Source organism: Tetrao urogallus (assembly GCF_951394365.1).
Source record: "Tetrao urogallus genome assembly, chromosome: 8".
In the NCBI taxonomy this organism is placed as follows: Eukaryota; Metazoa; Chordata; class Aves; order Galliformes; family Phasianidae; genus Tetrao; species Tetrao urogallus.
The window spans coordinates 19,492,696-19,515,655 of NC_136821.1; the positions used below are offsets into that span (position 1 = coordinate 19,492,696).

Sequence of the window (22,960 nt, forward strand, 5' to 3'; positions counted from 1 at the left end):
TTATAACTTCTAACTTTCAGCTTTCTCAAATAGAATGAGAATGCTGCTACATATTTTTGTGAAAACACAAAGTCAATAAAATCAAATAAAGAGTTCATGAAATTGCAAAACCAAAGTTCCCAAGTTTAAATTCAACCAAGATGTTTGAAAAAAGAGAAGGCTGAAAGTGAAGGGGACACACAAAAAGGGCACACCACCAAGGGAAGCTACTAAGAGAAGTCCCAGATTCATACAATTATTATGAATGAAAAACCATGCTAAGAATAGGTAGCCATTGTACAAGCAGAAACGGAAACAGAGTTAGGTATTGTTAGATGCACCACTGGGAATTTAAGACCAGACAGAAGGACAGAAGTTAGATAGGGCCACAAATTGCATTAGAACATTTTACTGCTACATTTTGTTACAGACGTAAGTGATTACATAAGGAATAAAATATTTCAGAAAAAGTTTAGTTTTTGAAGAATATTTCTAATTATTGATAACTTGTTTCAGATGAAGGGATTGCAGCATAGATAAGCATGTTCCACAACATACCACTCTGGTACTATGTCAGAATCTTTCAGTAAAAATGGCATATAGTAAACTTGAATACCTCTTTGCTAACTTCAAATTAACTGTGCTACAACAAACTTGCCACAGATCACATATGTGAACCTGAATAAGGCCTTTCCACTTGACACGCAGCATAAAAATCTCATGCTTTGACACAGTCTGAATGAAGCTTCGACGTCACTTCAAATTGCGAATACAAGTAAAACTGAATTTTTGAACGCTTTTGAAGGCCTAGTTTTCTACTCATAGCGGTACCTGTAGATTCGCAGTCTGTTGTCCAGCCCCAAGAGTTTCTTTCAGCTTTGATCGAGAAGGTGGCTGGCGTTTTACTTTCAAAGCAAGCTGAGCTTTTGCTTTGTGGGCACTGGTGTCTAATCTGGGAGTATCCCCAACAAAAGCATCAAAATCTGTAACAAATACGTACTTCTTTAAAAGAGTATTAGCATGCAAGTTCTCCAACCCACACTTCAGAAAAATATTCAGAAGCTAATCAGCAGATGGAATAATCCTGATTTATTAATATATGACAACACAATTTTTATAATGTTGTAATATTTTATCATTGTGATTAAAAATAACTGACTAATTTGAATTTCAACCAGATTTCTTCAATTTTTTTCTTCAAATAAAATCAGTCAGGATTGTAATAATTGTATTTGTATCTCGAATACTTAATTTTATTCTCAAACTGATGAGAATTTATGCCCCAAATATACTTTCCTTTGAGATAAAGACCCTTTAAAAAGTACATAAGCACCAACCAAATCTTGTTAAAATATACGTCTCATTTGAAACACTGTCTGATATTTGATAAAGTTCTGGGAATACAATCACTACAAAACTTAAATCATGAACTATGGCTTATATAAAAACTTTCCACAACCAGCAGAACTGGACTTAAACTGAAATATGTCAACATTTTAGCCTTGCTAATATTATTGATTTCACTACTAGATAACATGAGAAAAAGTAAATATAGTCATCTTCCCTCCTCTCTCCATAGTCATTTAAGAAATTCTGAAAATGTTGGAAGACCTCTTTATCCAACAAGATTATGGTTCTGTTAATAAAGAAATCACCATACATATTAATGCTCCCTAACTTCTGTTAAGTGCAAATCAAAGATCTAACACTTACCAGAAATCAACATCTCTGAAGAATTTACTCTTTCCTGTACTGATTCTGTTTCTTTTTCACTCTCTTCTCTCATCTTTGACTGCTCATTATGCTGGTTTGGATTTTGACAACTGTCTTCCAATAAACTCCCACTTCCAAACATATATGGCATCTTCTCATAAACTATTAGTTTGTTTTCAAGCTCTGAAATCTGTAAGAATTGAAGTGTAGAAGTGAGACAAATCCTCTAGAATGCAGATGTTTGTTTTTAAATCTAACAATGTGTTACCTTTTCCTGATACACTTTCAGCTGTTCTGCATATTTCTGGTCTCTCTCTTCAAGTACCCTTAAATGATCCTCCTCTTTTTTCAGAAACTCTATTTCCCTGGTGAAAAGGAACATACATACATATGAAACAATAGTATGTAGAAATGTAGAAAAATACAGAAAATAAATATGCCCAGTTGCATTTATTAAAAATCTTCCTGTTAGTAAGTACATTGAAAAAAATCAATCTGTACTGTGTCATAGATTCATTTATTTCATAGTGTCACAAAGTGGTGCATATATTTGCGTATATAATATTTACTTTATCATAGAATAAGTCACTTACGACACTAATTCACTCTGGGCTGAAAAATACTTGACCTTAAAAACTGGCAATCAAGTTGCACATCAAATATATGCAGAACTTTAATAATTGGATTTTACTTCCACAAACATACACACATGCAGCATTTTCCTTCCAAAAGCTATGGTAGATTTTCTTACAGAGAAGTAAATAACATTTTAATTTTCTATTTGGTTTCTCCTAAAGAAATCGCAATGATAGGTTATACTAAAAAGAAATAATGATTGCCAAAAGGAAATAGAATAAATAAATAAATAGAATAAATAGAATAAATAAAAGCTACTTTTTCATGCAAGGTAGACTCAAAAGCAGCAGCAAAACTTTTGAAAAACCTTTTCAGAAGTTGACTGAAGATATGGAAGAATCGAGCATGTATAGCCCTCTGCCAAATGACAAAAAGTGTGTTAAGCAAATCACATCTTTACATATTTTTGTTAGTTTTTCCTCTGTAAAGTACAAAGTATGTACAAAATATGTACAAAATATGCGAGAAAGGAAGAGAGACCTACTTACTTTTGTTGGTAATCCTTGAGCAGTTTCTTGGCCTTGTTGTATTTCTTTTCAAGGGCATCACATTGTTCTTGAGTTTCTTTAAGATGCTCATTTACTGTTTTGCACAAACTCTGTGCTTCTAACCAGTAGGTCTCCAACTTCTTAATTTTCTCCTTGCTTTCCTCTAAGTTTTGCTGAAGTTGGGCTTTATTTAATTTCCATTCACTTTTTTCTGCTTCAACAACTTCTAACTGAAAAGATTGAGAATTAATAAAATAATCTAAACTAAAAGATGAAACAAACAGTACGTGTTTAGTAGAGAACAATTAATAACGACTTATCAATAACATCAAAACAAGACACAGAACTTTTAAAGAAATCATATCAACTCTCCCAAACCTTGCTAATCCAAGTAAGTTCTAGAACTCAACTCTCAGGTGTCTTTTACTACTTTCTCATTAGTATTGCTTCCTTTTAAAAGAGTTAAAATTAGTAAAATCTTTACTATTGTTGTTAAATAACTCGCCATCTCCATCCCTGGACAACCTATTTTGAAATAGTTGCAATCCAGCATTTACTTACTGCTAAATTTTCGATTTGCCTTAGATTACATACCTATAAATGGTATTGAAGGAGGTATCTTACCTAACAAACTCCTTAAACAATTAGCTATCCAATTACTTTTTTATAGCATTCAGTACTAAATATCACCGATTTCTTACTCTTGGTAGCAATCATTATGGCATTCTCAATGGTGGGAGTTACAATTTCCCTTCCAAAATGCATTTTGGCAGTGAATGTTCTTGTGTGTATTTGAAATAGTATAAAGACCAGCTCTCCATGCTACTACTTTGTTACCAACAGCTTGTTTAATATAGCTAATGAGAACAGTAGATCTTCCCTGACACTTTAATAAGACAAGGTCATCTTAACAAAGTATTATATATCCCTGGATTGATAACTAACAAGAAAATTAAGCAATCCCTTAACAAAGGAAAGAAATAAGCCTCCTTCAGCTTAACAGCAGTCATGTTATGGAAATGAATATTAATCAACGTGAAGTTCTCTGGGCCTGGCCACCTATCTTGGAGATACTATTTGCACTAGGGAAACTGCTGCTTGTGAAATCAGGTAAGATCACCTCCTGATGGAACAGAGATGTTGGAAGGATGAAACATTTACTGAATTTTTAAAAAAATGAGGCAAAAGAGTTATACTAATACCAACATTTTTAACAGTTTTTTAGCAAACCAGTGGGCTAAACATCAGGAATACTGCAAGAAGGAATACCATCAGAAAGTTAAATCAAAACTATCGTAAGAACACAAAGTTTCAGCTGCTGTGACTTTCCACACCGAGAGCTATAAAATTTTGCAAAGTGCAGGAAAAACTCCAGTAGATATTGTTATTCAAATTATTGTAATCTGAAGCTTTATCTTTGCCATGTCTCCTGCCACCCTCCTCCAATGGCATAGTGTGACTCATCCTAAAGCACACATTCCTTGTCAAGAAAACACTGAAGGATAATGGAATAAAAGCAGCTGCTCACCTACAGCAAATATTTCTAGAAAAAGACCATGCACAGATCTGCATCAATGGAAAAAGTGGCAAAAAAAACAAGAAACCTTTTCTCAGATAACTCAGAAGTTATCCAATCCTCACTGGAAAAAAAAAAAACAACAACAAAAAACCTACTGGAAAAATCTCTTTCCTCAAAGGTGGTCAGAAATGTGGGAGAGGTTAAGACGGCAAAGAAGGTAACAGAAACAACTTTCTGGCAACAGAAAGTCAGGCACTAACCACTATCTACAAACGCCAAATCCATACTCAAAAAACAGGTTGCCTGCATTGAAAATATTCTCTCACTTGGCTGCAATCTTGCTTCACAGAGTGCCAGCTAAATTCAGTTTGATGGTAAGCAGTAATACTGAAGCATTCATTTTAAAATGGCACTTTTCCCAGCCCCTATTTGAGGATAGGTCTTCAGAAATACCTGTCTTGCTTAACACAGTAACACAGCCTGAGGCCTAAAACAGATTGCTGTCCCTCGCATTCAGCTTTTTCCTGGTAAAATTTGCTGTTAGAAACAGTAATTAAAAAACAAACAAAAAAACAACTCAGTCACAATTCTTTGAAAACTTACCTTCTCCTTCAGTTGATTCACTTCAGCTACTGTTACTGCATGTTTTAACTGCAGCTGAAACAAACAAATACAAACTTGCAGGAGCACACAGGAAATGATACTCGAAATGCAAGTTTTAATGTTTGTCTAATCTCCCTCACATTAAGTCAGCTTATTTGTCAACTACAGAAGAAGTAAACGTGAACTTAAAAAAAAGAAGTTAAACTACATCATCACCTATGGTATAGAAAAAATGTTGAGTTTTTAACATTTGGATAAGTGAGGAGGTTAAGACAACATTTCAATGTTCTAGGAAAATGAGAAGGCAATAATGCAGTTATGACAACAACTTGTACATAGAATCAAGTAAAAATGTAACAGTATTTTTTTTTTTAACTTATCAGCACTGACAAATAAACACACAAGGTTTGATTTGAAAGTAAGCTTTGTACTTCAGAACAGAAATCTTCATAGAACAGTTAGAGATGGATAAAGGCTACATCTGAACCAAATGTAAAAATTACTTTTAACGTGACAAGGAAACAGCATGCATATGAGTGCAAAGGTTTTTTCTGACAATTGTCAGTTATTTCTTATATTTAACTCTCCATCTATTAACCTGGGGGACCTTTTTACTTTTTAGTAAGGCATAATATACTGAATATTAAAATAGATGTATCCATAAATTAAAATCCATAACTGAAATTATGTTAATAACAGCGTGGTAATGATTCTAGCTGGGAATTCAATAGAACCCCAAATAAATATGACACTTTTAAACATGCCATACATAGCATCTGTGCCTCTCACAGAGAAGATGTAAATGCTCTCTATTTGAATTTTCAAACTATTGATCACTTTCTCAACATCAGGATTACCCAGAAAACAAACTTGAGAAGCTCTGCAAATATTGATCTTTCATAAAAATAAGTATGTACAAATAGCTTCTGAGAGTGCCAAGCTGGGACCAGACAGCTTCTTTGCAGTGTATTTTTCTTCTCTTGAATGAAAGTCACAAGTACTTAAAGCTACCAAAAAACCCACAGGCCCCTCCGTGCCAAACACTGTACGACTTAAATCCCAGAATATAATCCACAGGCCTGAATAAGGCCAATAAGCTCTTTAATAAACCCATTGGGAAAAAGGATCCCAATTTTCCAATTATGTCAAGTAGGGAATCACATAACGGAACCTCCTACTTGTTCCTAAGTAAGTTCTTTATTTCCAACCTTTCCCCTTCTCACCAAAATGTAACAAAAAAAAAAAAAAAAAAAAACCCCAGAGGAAACAACTTGGAAAAACCCTCTAAACCAAAATCAGACCTATCTCCAGAATCAGCTACTTCTATGTACACAGACCTCATCAACTTCAGCAACCCTCAGGATGTGGGAAGTCTATGTTTAAAGGGACATTTGTAAGAGAAATTTACTGCTGCCACTGGGAAAATAAACTCAAAACCACAACGATGGGGACATGAAAAATCAGAGAATATTCAGATTTTCCCTGGTACATCACAAAGAATAGTAAAAAAAAAAAAACAACAAACTGCTACTACTATACCTCTTTAAATTTAAGAAGAGATTGTGCTGAATCCATATCCAGTGGTAAACTGATATCTTCGTTTTCAGGAAGATCAAAAACTTCCACAGATTTTTCATGTAAATGTGATTCATATGTATCATCATCATCATCATACTCATCATCCTGGAAAAAAAAAGTTTAGAAAAACATGACATCTGATAACATACAGAGTTTATAACACAAAGACAAGGATTTTCTAGGAAGAAGGAAAAGTCAGAGGAGGGTGACAGAGAGCCTGAGAGCAACTTCCACATGGGGAAAGGCTGAGAAACCTGGGTCTGTTCAGTCCAATAAGCACACAGCACCTAGGCTTCCCACCAAACAAGGGGTGACGGGCAGAAACCAGAACACAGGAAGTTCCACACTAACACAAGGAAGAACTTCTTTACTGTTAGAGTGATGGAGCACTGGAGCAGGCTGCCCAGAGAAGTTGTGGAGTCTCCTTCTCTGGAGATATACAAGATCCATCTGGATCCCTACCTGTGTGACCTGCTGTAGCAAACCAGCTTTAGCAGGAGGTTGGACTTGATGATCTCCAGAGGTTCCTTTCAACTCCTACAGTTCTGTGATTAATGCAAAGAACTGCAAAACTTCTTAACTAGTTACTAATCCTTTTTAGTTTCTTCTATCTGTGATAACTTTTAAAGGAGATTTGCAAATATTTCCATCAAAATTCCTCAGAAGAGAGTTAAGTAAGCCACAGACAACAAGATTCACAGCTCATGTTTAAAAATATCTTTTGGATTATTGGTGAATATAGCAAGTAGTCATAACTGCATACGTTAATAAAGCTTGTGTATTAATTTTGTATTTTCTCTTTTAATCAGCTTGTCTGTTTGTTTTTTTTTTTTTTTTTTTTTTTTTTTTTTTTTTTTTTTTTTTTTTTTTTTTTGCTTTTTTGCTTCCATTTGATTCAAAAAACATTCAACCCATTTGCAGAAGTAATCGAATGCTTTAAACGTGTGTGTGTATGATGTTTTACCTGCTCTGTATCATCATGAACATAGTGCTGCTCATACAGACATCTCTCCTGCTCTAAAGTCTCACTAATGAGGCGGGCTACTTCACTCTGAGTCCCTGGCTTCTCTCTGCCAATCAGAAACCTACAAAAGAAAAACAAATTACTTTGCAGCAAAAACTTAAGAGATATTTAAGTAGTTAGTTTGCCATATTATTGCCCTCAGCAACTTTTCTGTAAAATTCTCAAGCTATAGTTTTGTATTCTCCATTAATGAAAAACAGAAGGTATTACCTGATAGAAAACAACACATACCTCACTGTGCCTTTGGTATTTTTGAGTACAGTGGCTGCAAAGAACTGAGTAACTCCCACTAGACTTATGCCATCGACTTCCACAATCTGATCATTTACTTGAATTCTGCAAAAATAAATGCTTTAGATATCAGTTCAACAAAAACATTTGACTAGATAGATTACTGACATGATAAATATCACTTAAAACTCCCTAGTAGCTAGACTTTGAGTACCAAGCATTCCATTGCTTAAAACTAATCTCCTGATCCTCAGTGACTATGCTGATTAGCAATTAAAAATTATATATAGTGTTTGCTTTGATATTTTTATACTATTCACACACTGAATGGATTCAGGATCGCCAGCTTGATTTTGTATCACTTCTACACGTGGACATTTTCTAAAATTTTCTCAGACATCCTGCAAGAAAACCTAAGCTCCTTTTGAAAAATGTCCTATATTAAGCAAAATAACTGCATTTTTTTAAAATTTAACACAAACCAGCAATACAATATTTCTTCACTTGAAGTCAGCTTTTGTAGCTTTATTCACAGTATTTGGCATATCAGATGAAAATGGCTGGGATCAGTCTGAAATGTGCAAAAAACCGTAATCAATGCAGTGGAAAACTCACCGTCCATCTCTCTGAGCAGCTCCACCATCTGTTATTGTTTTTACAAAAATGCCCAGTTTTTCCAGCCCCTGATCAGCACCGACTCCCATTCCAATAATACTGATGCCCAGACCGCTGTCACCTAAGGGATTAAAATATTTAATATTAGCTGCATAATAGATGATGCAACACTAAGCAGTTCTGAGGGGCTTTGAAGTGTTTCAAGTCATTCCATGCAAAAGATAAAAATATGTTTTATACATAAATATTTAATGCATAAATATGTAATGCATTAGATTTTTTTTTTTTTCCAAGATACTTCTGAAAGGTTTTCTGTTTTGTAGTTATGACTTCCTATTAGATTCAAAGTTTCATGGAACCTGAAAGAGAATTTGAGTTCAAAGTTTGTGAATTGCACATATTCATAATATTCATTCAGACCAGCTGCTCATTAATGTATCCTTCCTAACTTCAATTAGGTATGACAGTTTGTCCTTAATGAAGGACTGTTCAATTAAAAGTCATTACATTCAACAGAATAGCTATGCGTAAAAGCTGCAGCCTACATTCAAAAATTCAAGAACCAATTGCAGCGAAAATGCAGTTTACAATTGCGTTATCTTTTCTTCTCATAGTATCTCTAATATTCAAGGTCTGATTCACACCTTTTTCAATTTCCACAGGAAATACTTCCATTTTCTCCACCCTTTTCTCAAGTTCATATTCAGCTGAGGCTGCCACAGGGTCAACTTCTTCGTTACGTCTATCATAATCTTCATTTGAGTAAGTACTGAAAACCTAAGAAAGGTGACAAAAAAAATAGCTTAGTACTTTCTCAGCCCCTTCCAAACACGATGTAATTGAAAGAAAAATCAGTAGGGAAATTAAAGTGGTATTTCTAGAGATCCCATTTTCTAAACAATTATCAATTTAATGAATACTGCTGCAATATTGTTTCCAGTTACATAAAAATAACATTACAGAAGATTCAAAACAATCACTTAAGCACTTTTTGCTTTCTAAATACAACAACTATATAAAAGAAGTCAAGGAAATCATAATCTCTTTTTGCTACAGAGTTAATTTTTTTAGGACTACATTCCCCCGAATCCTTTGTTTCTCCCTTCCCCCAAACCATCTGCCAATTACAGAGCCTCCACCAGATGTAGACTTCTGATTTTGCAGGGAATCATGTAGATTCTCAAGAAAAGGAAATGCCTTGTTACATACATTACTATTTTTAGTAGTCACTCCAGCTGAATTTCTGAATTGTTAAAAGATAAATAAACAACAAAATGAATAATGAGTATTAAGACAAATCAAGGAAAGAAGGAGCGACATGCAACATGCTCAATTTCACTTATCAGCATGTTCATTAATCATATACAAAACCATAAGTTAGAGGTAAATCATATTCCCCCTCTTCAGCTGTGGGAAAAACAAGGTTTTTCCGCTCAAGTTTTTTGCAGGCACTGATATCCCTGCGATATTCACTGATAAACATCCCTGCGAGACAAAACCAGTTACAGACTGCAGCTGCAATCTCCCTAATCGTGAACGTGTAGTGCTGACACAAAGTTCATTTACACTGGCCTACTAATGTTTTGCAACTTCGGCATTTTCACACTCGATAGGTACCTGAAATCATGTAAACATGACAGGATTAACTGTAATTAGATAGTACTAACATTTTGCCAGTGAATTTATATCCACTAGTATACAGTGTTAGCTCTGCATGGCAGCATATTCAGACACAGAGAAACAGATTACCAAAAAGTGACTGATAATAACTCAGAAATAACACAGGCATCCTTTCTGATGCACCTCCAGACTACAGCTGGAGAAGTGTTCACAAATTGCTGTGTGCCACAAAACATGACCATGGATTTAATGGAGCAGTTCAGCAAGCAAGAGTAGATCCACTTGGTAGACAGCAGAAGAAACTCATTCTCAGAAGTCTCATTTCTTGGAAAGTTCTCTTAAAGAGGGAAATGAGTCTTCCTAAATCTTGTATACAGGTAAATAAACCAACAAACTCCTCCAGACACTAGAGGGCAACAACTGGCAACAGATAGACAATGGTTGCACTGAGGGTCTCCCTATTCTATAATCTTTACAGAAAAAATGCAATATAGACAAAGAAAGCCATCCAAGAAGCTTTATTTTACCAGTGACAGAAAGAAGTTGATAGACTTCTTTGAATTAGTTTACCCCTAGCTGCCCAGATCAGTAAACAGTAGAAGCATTTGGATTTAATGGAGCAGTTTTCCTTTGGAGCAAGACCTGTCTACTTTGGTTCCTTTACCAATCCCTTCTCCCCTACTCCCCCCCCCCTCTCCCCCCCAACAAATACATAAATAAAAATCAATGTCTCCAAAGTAGTAGTAGTAAGAGAGATTCCACAGTAATCAATGAAAAATGAATAGTAAAAGCAAAAAGGAAGATGACAGTAATTATTTGGGAGACACTGACCATCTTTTTTTTTATTAATTATTCTCTCACACACACAGCACACGATGGTGCATGCAGTCACCAGCAAAGGGAAGACCACTGCCTGCAGCAACAGCCACCAGGTGCTGGAGATTCAGGGGGAATAAAGTTACACCGCCACCAAAGACTGAATGACATACGTTCATGCTTTGGGCTGCCCATCTGGAAGATTTAAAAATTATGAAATATTTTTCCAACTCAAAAGTAATAGCTTTGTACTTGAGTGTCTCATGGAATTTGCCCAAGTTGATTCAAAGCTGATGCACTGTAAGAACTCATCACCTGATGGGAATTGATTACAGAATTTAAAAGTAGGTTTCAGTTAAATTTGCCATTGTTATACATAGTATAATAATGGCACAAACATGCAAATGCAGATGAAGACTACTAACACTTCCCCACAACAGCTCCTTGAGGAAAAACCTATCTGAAATCAATTGTGACTGATCTATTAAGAGAGAAAATCATACTTGTCTCTTAAAATGACAGATGGGAACTATGCATGACCACTTAAATAACATTCTAAAAATCATAATCCCAATTAAGAGAAGACAGAGCTGTTTGTAAAAGTAATGAGAACTGTATTCAGAGAAATCATTTTGAGGGAAAACATGAATTTACAAATAGAAGAATAGCAATACCAGTGACATACAACTGGAAGACAAATGTGGCAGTAACAAGAAGAAAAGCAAGAGCACACTAAAAAAACCCATAGCCAAAGGCAAAAGGCACACGTTCTTACTGTGTACGTGAGGAATCATAAATGGGATTTACCTTTTAGCAGACCAAATGGTTAAGTTGTTGACATTAATGTAAAAAGCACAGAACTGTATGGTGAGTTTTCTGCCAAGCAGCAGAAGCAGTACTAAACACAGTTAAAATGTAGATAATAAGTAACATAAATTACAAGTTACAGAGTGTAGAAGATTGATGAGAAAGCTAAACACAGTTCACCCCTGCACTGTGTCTGGCAGGATTTAGTCACTGAATCAAACACATTAGGAACAAAAGAAATTCTAATCTTACTATTTTAAAGGCACTGCAAGCTGGAGACAAAAAGATTATGAGTGAGAAAGAAAATAACAAGACAAAAAAAACCCCACAACAGTATTTCTTTTAAATATTTTTTTTCTTTTAAAAGCCAGGATGATGATAATCGTGTCAAATGTACTCTGGGCTATTAATAAGCTAACCATTATTAAAAAAACACTCCAAAACACTACTGAAAACAAGTATCTAACAAAGTGTAGATAGCATGTGTTTACCTTCCTTAGTGCTGCTGGGCTGTATAAATATTTAACTTCCAACATACCCTCAAATAGCATGGCAATTCCCAAGAACAAGTTCATCTTCAAAAAGAATGAGCAGCACTGAGGACTCTGACATGAAACTATCTGCCCAAGCTGGTATTAAACATTATTACTAAAGAACAAAAGACAGGAATTACGTAAAACTCAATCAAGATTTTAACAGAAGTTAATCAAACAATTCTGATGTACATTTTACAACATTACAGGTTATAACGATAATCACAGGTTGGTAAGCTGGTTGTTTGTAACACACACTGCCCCAGGCTGCTTTGATGATGTTACCCAGTTCTGGCTGGCAGCCACACCAGCACGTACTTACTGACAGCTACCTGCAGACTGCATGAACTTCTATTTCTTGAGGTTGACAGAAAGGGTTGGAAGGGACCTCTGGAGGTTATACTGGCCAACCTCCCAGCTCTAGCATGGCCAACTGATCGTGTGCTCAACTCATTTCTAACAGAGGTGCTTAAGCAAACACAAGTTATTGTCTCAACAGCATAGAAAACCAAGTGAATTTGAAAGTCTTTTATCTTGTTACATCTCCAGAAGATTAACTAGTTAATCTACCATTGGTACCTTCTGGACCCAGTAAAGCTAATGAACAGCGGAAAGAAAGCTGATCTGAAAGAAATAATTTCTTTTACACTCAAGTCCTCTTTTCTTCAGAATGAATAAAAATAATTTGAATCCAAATAAGTTCTCAGAAAATGCTGAATTTTTAAGGACTATTTTAATTAAACTGCAAAGACACATACCTGGAAATTTTCAAATATATACTTAGTCCTTGAAGAACAAATAATTTTTTTTTTTTTTTTTTTTTTTACAGAACAAATTGCATTTATTACACCAGGAAAATGAATCACTTCTGGAATGCAAAACTCAGTTAATCTCTGGCTAAAAGATGCTACATTCAGTTACTGCTACTATACAAAACTGAAAATCTCCATCATAACGCTGTCACAGGAAACAGTATTATCACAGAAAAACAACAATAATCTCACAATTCAAAGTCTTAGAAGTGCTTATGAAGTCCTCCTCATAAACTACACACATTTTAGCAGGATGGTATTTCTTTAAGAAGGAAAACTCATGAGGAAGATTTGCTTGCACAGATCTCTGCTGTCAAGTCACAGAACAGAGCTCCACACCTATATTCATTTCTAGTAGAAAGATTTGTTTCTGCACAATCAAAAGCACAATGTTACAAACACAATTAAACAGTAAAAATCAACAACTGCCTCAAAGGGTTCCCAACTCATCAGAATGGAAGCAATTTCAACATCACTTTTAAATTCTAATGCAGTAATATTTGTGGGGAAGCACAACCTACAAAAGCAGTTAAAGTAACACTTAATGAGTTGGGAGAGAGGCACTGCAGTGTTACTGACACCTGCACCTTGAAACCTTGCCAAGCAGTTGGTTCATATGTCCTCTGAAATACGATTCTTACATTGACCATTCAAGTTTATTGACACTCAATAAAGCCACACAATCAAAATTCAAGTTATGTTTTCAGGAAAATTGCCTAATGATGAACAGTTTCAGCTTTTTCAATGGATGGCCTTTGCAAGACGCCTGGCAAGACCTGAAGTACCCAGGCAAGCATGAATAATCATTTGAAACAGTAGCACTGAAGCAGGCCGAAGTATACCTACACTTAGCAGTTTACTCTTACAATCTCCCTCTCCGTTTGGAGTAGACATCACATTACCACTACGTTATTCCCTCTGTTTCTAAATGCTAGAAGGTTACCTCTTTTTGGCCGTTATTTCAGTGATGAGTGACTATCTGTTTCAAATCACTTCATGCTATCGGATGCTATGAATCAGAAAACAGAGACACTTGGTCTGTTTTCTGGTTTTATTGATAAACAAATAACACACCAAATTCAGGTTTGATTCAGAACAGTTGGTAACTGTTATATGGGCTGACACTGCAAATCATTCCGTTCAATGTAGCATTTCCTGTTGCCAAACAGGAGGGTTGTGCGCTTACCTGCTTGATCCCGTAGCTCTGCTAAGCTAATTTAACAAAGCAAACACACCAAGCCATCACCACCACCAAGTTAGTTTGCATAAAGGTGTAAGGGCAGCCTTGCTCCAGATCCAAACATCATTTCCCAGCCAGCATATTCAGCCAGCATCATCCAACCTGGTTAGCATTTACATCCCCTGCCTGTGCTGTCCCCTCAGCCCCACTGAATGCCCAGGCTGGCACGTCTGCCCCACAGCACCTCCACCTCAGTTCTCCCGAGGTCGTATGCTTCACAGTTGCATGTTAGAAAATGGTCAACTACTCAATTCAGCCTGTTCCTAAATAAAACACATGGAACAAAATACAAGCATGGAACATACTTCCAGTTTATCAAATTAAGTAACTTAGCCCTTCAGCTGATGTTCCTCAAAGCCAAGGAATGCTTTTCCAACCACATTTTGGAGAAGTAAATCCAGAAATTCTCTGCTTAAAGAAGAATATGGCCATTACAGATTGTATTTCCCAGCCAATCTTTCCAGCAATTCCCAATCTTTTAATGAAGGAGAAGGAGAATCAACCACCAAACCTGAAGTAAGCTGTTTCATCTATTGTTGGCTAGAGAGTAGACATCCCAGCCCATATCAAACACACAAAAAATATTCACTGAAGTGACAAAACATTTTGTCATTCCAACTTGAAATTCAATTCTGCAAGTGTCTCAAATTCACAAATAAACCCAAGATACTCACAGTAAAAGAACTCTTATTTATGAAACCTTACAGCAGAAGAAACACCTGAATCAACTTATCTGAGATAACCAAAACTACAGTAATGTAATTTTCCTACTCTTAAAATGAATTCTAATGATGCTGAAAGCAGAACATCAATTAAAATGTATCTGAAAGCAAGTCTACTAAGCAAAAATTTAACCACAACTACTTTGCCCTCTGCTATCAAGCCTAAGTACAAAAACTAACCTAATAATTATTGTTCTGCCATTGGTCACATAGTATTCAGTTCCTGCTCAGATGATTAAGACCCACAAACACTGAGAATTTCTGAACTGTGACAAGCTTAATGAGTTCCCTCATGACTCGATTGACATACATCTACCAAACTGTTTCGTCTCCCTCTCTTCCTCCAATCTTATGTTCCCACTGTCCCATTCCACACCTAGCACTGGTCTCTCTTCCAAAGATACTTGAAACATCAAATAAATTTCTGTTCTATTTAGAATGATACAAAAGGTACAGGTTTATTTTTTTCCATTTCTCAAAAAGTAAATTATGAACAAGTTTCAGCTATTGCCTGCTTGTGCCTTCACATCAGTCTAGGTTAAGTAGTCTCAGCTGCTAATAGCAGCACTCATCACAAAGATGCTGAATCTTTCAGCAGCTTAACTGTTGAGCTAATGAACTTGTCTCCTACAAGTCTGCCTATCTGCCCACACTCTGCATAATCACCTTACCTCCCCTGCGATTCCTGCATCCTCCTGTGTCACCGCCTCATGTTTGGCCGGACTACATCTCCAGTGAAACCCACAAGTGACTCCACCTTAGCTGTCCCTCCCTTCTCTTCCACATCGCTGCTCTCCCAGCAAGACACAGCATGCACTGCACTGCTAGCTACCAAACCCACAAAGAACGGCAAATAAAGCTGCAGCCCTGCCACCATTGAGGACATCTGCAACGATCTTTGGAGGTGCCAATTTTCTCAAGATCAGGCAATAATTAAAAAATACTTTTAAAGATCTCTCTCTCTCTCTTCCGTCAAATCCAGGTGAAACTGCTAGAAAGTTAAAAGGTGAAAGGATTGAAAAAAAACAGTGAGGACGGACTGGTGATGACACTCATAACCTCACATCCTCTTATTTGTCTGCTATATCCAACTGGAGAGCTAGCATGCCATTTAACTGCATTCAGAGAATAATTTGGTCAAAAATACACTGAGATATAAATAGAAAGAGACAGGCTGCTTCAGCAATGAGGCACGATAGAAAAAGAATTTGTTTCCTTTTTCTGCTCAGATTTGGATTTTTACGTACAGTCCCATACCTCGGCACCAGCCTCTTTCCCAAAGACTCCTGAAATGCCAAATCCACCATTGTAAAACACCCATATCAAGTATTTCCTGAAATCTAAATAGAAGAACACTTCTGATATTAAAAAAAAAAAAAAAAAAAAAAAAAAAAAGTGCCAAAGAAAGGCATACTTCTTTACAGAAAGCTGAAATGTCATAGAAACAAAAGGTCTCAATAAGGACCACAAATGCATAATACTGGATGTAGAATTTTTTTAAACCAGATGAATCTATATGCAGAATTGAATGGATTTATGCTTCAGAAATATTTTCTGACTTCCAAGATGACTGAAATTTCAATAAAAGTTTAAAACTTACCTTTCAAAAAATAAACAAAACCCACCCCCCAAAACCCAACAAAAACAAAACAAAGAATGAAAAAAAACCACCACATTTTCACAGGTAATTTCTTCCCCCAGTTCACATCCATGCTTTTGGTTTTTTAACCTCTTATACTGCTAAGTCTGTCAGAAGAAAATGCGGCACTTCCAGATGCAAGTAAAACACAACCAAACCATGCTCAAAGCCAGGAGTATTTTTTGTGGAAATTGACTGAACGTTACTGTGGAGAGTACAGTAGGTTTGAGATAAAAATACAAAGTAAAGTTGTAAGACAAGACCGTTCAGATATAAGTCTGGAACATTGATGCAAGCAATAAACAGAGCTTCAAAACGCTTAAAATCTTTACATTGTTTCATCATTAAAAAGATATTTAACAAATCCCTGATGGGAATACACTGCCACTGCCAAGAAAAAGTAGCTGACTTCCCACATGCCAGACAATTCTGTTCGTCTACTCTCAAGTTCAATTTCTATTTTCCTAAATCAATCTACTTCCATGTAATATACCAATCTCTTAATGCCACACAAGCATCTTACTGAAGTGCTTCAGTGGCTGACAAACAGTCGACCATTCATGCAATCATCAATTATTCTCTAATTACAACGACAACTGAAGACTATCCAGGGTCTGGGCATTTTCCACCAGTTAATGGATTTTGCATTCTTTTCTACGTATAAAATCCAGAAGCATAGAAGGTGCAGTTCAAAAATCAAGGGATGTATGACATTGAAGCACTACACAACATTTTGTTAAAACAATGATTGGGAGAGCACAAACTGATGTAGAAAAATTGTACATCTCCTAAAAATGGTAGCATTTATAGATGGGCTGTTACACATTAAATCTAGCTGAAGCCTATCTTCATTTACTGCTTCATTAACTTCCACAATAAGCAGTTCTGTAGTAAAGAGATCAGACAGTGTGCCAGGCTGAACAAGACTGCTGTTTGTATCCCAGCTAAACACAGAACAGCTCTATTTTGATGTGTGAGACAAATGGCAATATTATGAAGGATTTGCAGATTCCCTCAAGAGCAGCTGATACTTGGCTGGTTAGACCCACACACAAAGTACGAGACTGCTTTTAATTTCTTCATGCAAGAAAAAAAAAATAATGTTTTGCTCAACCGTAGCAAAATATAAAAGCCTTTATGAAGGTCGGTTTTGTTTTTAATTTACTTTAAGCCATGTTCTTCACTTAATCTTGAAGTAAAGTATTATTCACAGAGCTGGGGACAAACACCACCATGCAACTTAAACTGGTTAACGCTGCAAATCAAACAGACCTACAGAAGTGAATAGTATCTGGATAATCTTTTTGGGTTATCAGAGCTACAGAACTTCTAAGGATCATAAATCATTACAGAACTTAGTCACAGTGCTATTCAAGGTTTTGAGGACAAAGTTTGATACAGTCAGAGCTAAAGACAGCTGAAGAAGCCAATTTGGAAACGAATGTTTGTTTTACCAACGGAAAGTTTCAGGATTACAAACGTCAAACTGCACTCTGTCATTACATCTGTGTTAATTAAAGCCTTTCAAGGTGATCATGTAATTGAGAGCGAGTTTAATCTCTACATTACAAAAGCATACTGAAGTATAAAGGGATAACAGCACAGTTACCTGACGTTATTTGCACTGTTCGTATTGCTGATCACTTGTGCGGTTTATTCAGAAAACTTTAGGACAAATACAATATGCTTGTGGATATCTTGGACAGCTGAGTGTACTTTACATTCCTTATTGGCTTCAGATGTGGCAACAAGGGGCTAAAAATAGCGCATGTCCCACAACATGAACCCAATCTGGCAGTGTAGTTCTGCTAGTAACTGCACAGCATCACTCTCATCACAACTGCAGGAAAAACAAACCACCGAGCCACAGTGCTCCTTAAGGGCTGCAGAGATCACACAGCAGCACTCATGTCACCTATGGCAAGTAAGAAACCTTCCCCCACATTTATCATCAGCTTCTACAGAACTGAAGCTTTTATTTTAAAAGTCTCTTCTCCACTCATTTTCACAGGCACAGAGCGACTTCAAATAACATAGTATTTATATAAGTGTTTCATCGTTCCTGAAATTATCAGTTCAAAATTACGTGTTCTTAAGCCCCACTACAGCTGTCAACAATTGCAGAGCTCCAACACGGGTCAGACACAGGGCTAACAGTATTAGCTTCAATCCACATCCCTTGGGAGCCCCCGTCTCTTTCTTATACTCAAAAGCCCTTCACAGCTGAGAAGAAACTTCTCAACACAGATATTACTCGAGCTCTCTCCATTACCTACACCATATCCCACGTTTGTGTTGAGACTATCACATGCAATGGTCACAAATCCATCATTGCAGAGACTCAAACATTTTAAAACACTTTTTCTTCCCCAAACATCTTCTGAATGTTTTGAATTTTCCTCCTCAAACGCCTGCTGCACAGCAGCTGTAAAACACAGAGCTGGCTGCTTTATAGCTGCTACATAGCTACACTGGGAAGAGCAGCAGGATGGGCCAGACCACAGCACAGAAGGAAAACAGCCAAAAAGCCAACTCCAGCCTGGCCCCATGCAGGAGGGTCTAGGAAGGGGAGAAACACAGCCTTCTCTTCTAGAGCCGCGGATGGCTGGAACAGCACTCACATTTCAGTCATGCTTACTTGTCTAAATAAAGCCGAAGGAAGTTAGCTGGATACAGTTCTCACTATGGCACTGCTCGGAGCTGTGGCTGGGGGCCAGAAATCATCTTTTTTTTTTTTTTTTTTTTTTTTACCACTTGGGATTTTTCTCTTTCGACTTGAGATGCACTAAAATCTATCCATAAAGCCAAACAAGAAACCTATTGTATGAAAAGAGATCTGAAGAGAAATGTCACTGCTCATACTGCTATTAAGTACCATTTATTCTGTCAATCCTGAAGTCGGGCATCATGTCAATAACCATGTTATCTTAACACAAAAACACTAACAGTTGCTACTAAATCCATCTTTTGTCTGTGCAATTGATAACCTGGCAGAGGCTGGCTCTGGAGGCTTTCAGAGAAGCAGCTACAGTCAAAGGGCACTGGTTACCAAAACTTGAGATTTGTCTACAAGAGAGCTCCCATCACAGCTGGCAGAGATTCCTATTAATGCTTTGAACTAAACCTGACACTGACGTAACAGAGAATGCAGGAAAAGCCTGTTGCAATCACTGCTTCTAGGACTTCAGCAACAACAGACCCAGCCTACAGCAGGACAGCATGCACCAGCAAACCAAAGAGCACTTCTAGCAGATGACTTGCTGCACTCCTCTCAGACACTGATGCACAGAAACACACAGAGAATGGATTGGTGCCCTCTGGCTTTCCAGCAGCCTTCACCCCATTCCTTATGCAGCTTCCAGAAGCAGCACTGCCCCCTCCCTTCAGAGCTCCAGGTCTCTGCTGAGACAGCATCAGCCACAAGAAAGCCATATAAAGCCATCCTGCCTATAGAAGGACTATAAGAAACCACAAGTAACAAAATGTGGATTTTGCCATACACAAACATCTTCCGGGACAGCACTGGTCTATCTTTATCAAACTGGGAGCTTCATGCTGCAAGAAGTACAGGAGTTGGAGTTTTTACATCATTCTCAACAGCACAGAGAAAGCATAAAAACTGCTTTATTGAAGATGATGTTTTTTCTTCTACTATTACATGAATGAAAAAATACAGTTGAGAAAGCCTGGACAGTTTCCCACTCCATCTTGTTCCTCATCTGCCAGTCCTCTCAAATTTCAGGTGGGATGAGAATAACCACAGTCAGCAACAGGACTACAGGTACACAGGATTTGCACTACAGAATGACTTCATTCATTCTGTGGGTGTTTTTGGTGACTGAAGAACAGAAACCTACTTCTTCTCAAAAAAAACCTACTATCTTCTCAATTTGTTAGCACTCTAACTCGTAGTGCTTCTCATTATTAAGTCATTATATTATTAACTCTGTCTTCCACAGCTTAGTGACTCAAACATGTTCATCACACTAATACTCCTAGAGAACATTCACCCTGCCAATATAAATATTATAGACATTACCTGTATTTTAATAAATATTCTATAACGGGTAATACTGCAAAAAAGTCTATAATCTTAAATAATGGGAACAAGTAATTTGATATTTTCCCACACCAAAGTCAAACAATATTTGAAATTGTATCTGAAGATTATTTTAAAAAAATCTGTACAAAAAGTAAAACTGAAACAGTCCTTTCCAGTGCAACACCACAATTTTAAACAAATGAAATCAAGCACTAAGGGCCATGTGTCTGAACTTCTTTCTAAAAGTTAGTGTTCCTAAAGGTATTAAGCAAGTGAAATCTCATGTGCTTTGCTATGCTACCTCATGAAGCTGCTGTGATTTAGAAATCACTTGTGACAACTTCCACTTCTCTCTTTTTCAGAAAACCAAGCAGTTCAGAGTTAAAGCCATGTAGTTAACACTACTGAAAGGGCTTTTACAGGTTTGAAAACAAAATGAAACACAAAACACTTCCAAAATACATTTCCTGGGTATTTTGAATTGCGAAACAGAAAAACGAAACAAACCTACAAAGAAAATTCAAATGTACATACCTTAATAGGAGCTGTAGAGAACTTGACTTTTCGGTCTGGCACAGGATCTTCCTCTTCAGAAAGTCCAGGAAACTCCTCGTACTCACTGTCATACATATATTCCTCCTCTTCCTCCAAAATTTCGTTGCCTTCAAGGTCCTGGCTCTCTGTATCCCTATAATCATCAAAAGCTGCATTTTCTATTCCAAAAGCACAGAAGCCATCTCTCTGCTTTTCTACTTGCTCCTCTTCTCCACTATCCCCCTCTTGCTGTAGAACGTCCTGAACTGGACCATCTTTAACAGACATCCCATCTCTCACTTCTTCCTGATTGGTTCCGTTTCTTTCTGTAAACTCTTCCACTAAATCCAAGGAATAGATGCTCCTTTTCCCTTCTTGCATTTGATATTTGAGTGGTTGATCCTCATTAACAACATGACCTTTATCCAAACCCTCTTTTCCATGCCCTGAGGTTTCATCTTGCACAGACAGCTCCACACAAGTCTCCTCAACAGGGGAAACCTGGGAAAGAATAGTCTCTGTTCTCCACTTTGCCTCCTGACAGGATATACTGCTCATATCCTGTAGGCTTCTCTCCAGCACGGCTTTCTCTCTCTTGTCTTTTTCAAATACTTCACTCTGCCCACCTCTGTCTATCACAGGCACTTTGGTGGAGGCAATCTTCTCTGGACTTTCAGCAGTAGTAGATGAATCCGAACTGCAGTGGCTTTTCAAAGGGCCCTGATTCAGGTCATCACTTTTGGAAATTTCTTTGGAATCTTCAGTATCACTGTCACCTAGAAAGCTTTCCAGCCTCCTAGAAATGGGCCCAGCATTCAAGATGGAGGTTTTGGAACCATTATTGGGATGCTGCTGCTTCAGCTCACTACCATGATTTTCAACCTTATCCAGTGCGACTGAAGGACTCACATCTGTATTAAAATTGAAGTGGTCTACCACACTGCTACAATCAGAAGCTGAACCATGTCTCCTCTTATCTTCACTTCTTTCACATTTGCTGGGAGAATATCTGTCCACAGAACTTCGTTGTTTTATATTTCTCTCGAACAGCTTCCTGGTCTCCGAAAACTTTTCTGCCAGGGCAACTTTGTCCAAGTCTGCCTCATCGTTGCTACGTATGATCTTATCAGCAGTAGAAGTCACAGACGACGAATCCACAGGACTGCTGCTGGGGCCAGTATTTGTATTAAGAAGATTGTTCTTTTGGATAATGAGGAAAGATGTGCTACCTGGAGAAGGCCCATGTTCTGCTGCTGTGGCCCGACTGATTAATTTGGTCTCAGCAGGTGGACTACTTTCACAAGAGGGTGTGGAAGCGGAGCCTCCCATTTGCAGAAACATACTTTTGATCTTGTGAACTCTATTGCCATAAGTGGCAGCTCTACCTCGACTGTGCGGGTCATTTCCCCCTCCATTAGAAGAGGTGCTCAGCTTCTGCTGCAAGCCCGTTTTGTTGGAAACGTTTTCGGGACTGTTCACTCCATCAAAAGAGCATTTGATAGCGTGGAAGTCAGATTTGTAGGCATTTCGGTGTGGAGAAGCACTTCTTAAAGTCCTTTCCCCTTTGCCCTCAGTTTTCATCATCGTCAGAGAGCAGCTACCTCAGCTCCTGAGGAGCGGAAAGGAAAATTCACAGGCACCAAGCTGCCACCCTCTGACGCCACGCAGAGCGGATCCTGCAGAAGAGCTGCCTTTTTCCCCTCAGCCGGCCTCCACGCTCACATTCAGACGGGCTGCGCCGATGCATACACGGAGAGAAAGAAATCACAGCGCCTGTACGGCCACATCGGATGTTATCTCCGCTGCGGA

At 37.4% G+C, this 22,960-nt stretch overlaps 1 protein-coding gene across 1 annotated transcript in view; it reads right to left on the bottom strand.

The window, feature by feature from the left end:
- The window catches only part of LOC306949283 (neurabin-2-like), a gene marked incomplete at both ends in the record, with an annotated part of 38,710 nt that extends 15,975 nt beyond the window's left edge, over positions 1-22,735 (bottom strand). The window contains 11 exons of the mRNA XM_079539137.1: positions 811-962; positions 1,693-1,882; positions 1,961-2,057; positions 2,817-3,046; positions 4,939-4,992; positions 6,478-6,621; positions 7,481-7,601; positions 7,772-7,876; positions 8,387-8,507; positions 9,031-9,163; positions 21,152-22,735. Of these exons, the coding sequence (XP_079395263.1) occupies positions 811-962; positions 1,693-1,882; positions 1,961-2,057; positions 2,817-3,046; positions 4,939-4,992; positions 6,478-6,621; positions 7,481-7,601; positions 7,772-7,876; positions 8,387-8,507; positions 9,031-9,163; positions 21,152-22,735 (2,931 nt within the window). The remainder of the gene's footprint in view (positions 1-810; positions 963-1,692; positions 1,883-1,960; positions 2,058-2,816; positions 3,047-4,938; positions 4,993-6,477; positions 6,622-7,480; positions 7,602-7,771; positions 7,877-8,386; positions 8,508-9,030; positions 9,164-21,151) is intronic.
- Positions 22,736-22,960: the final 225 nt, after the last annotated feature.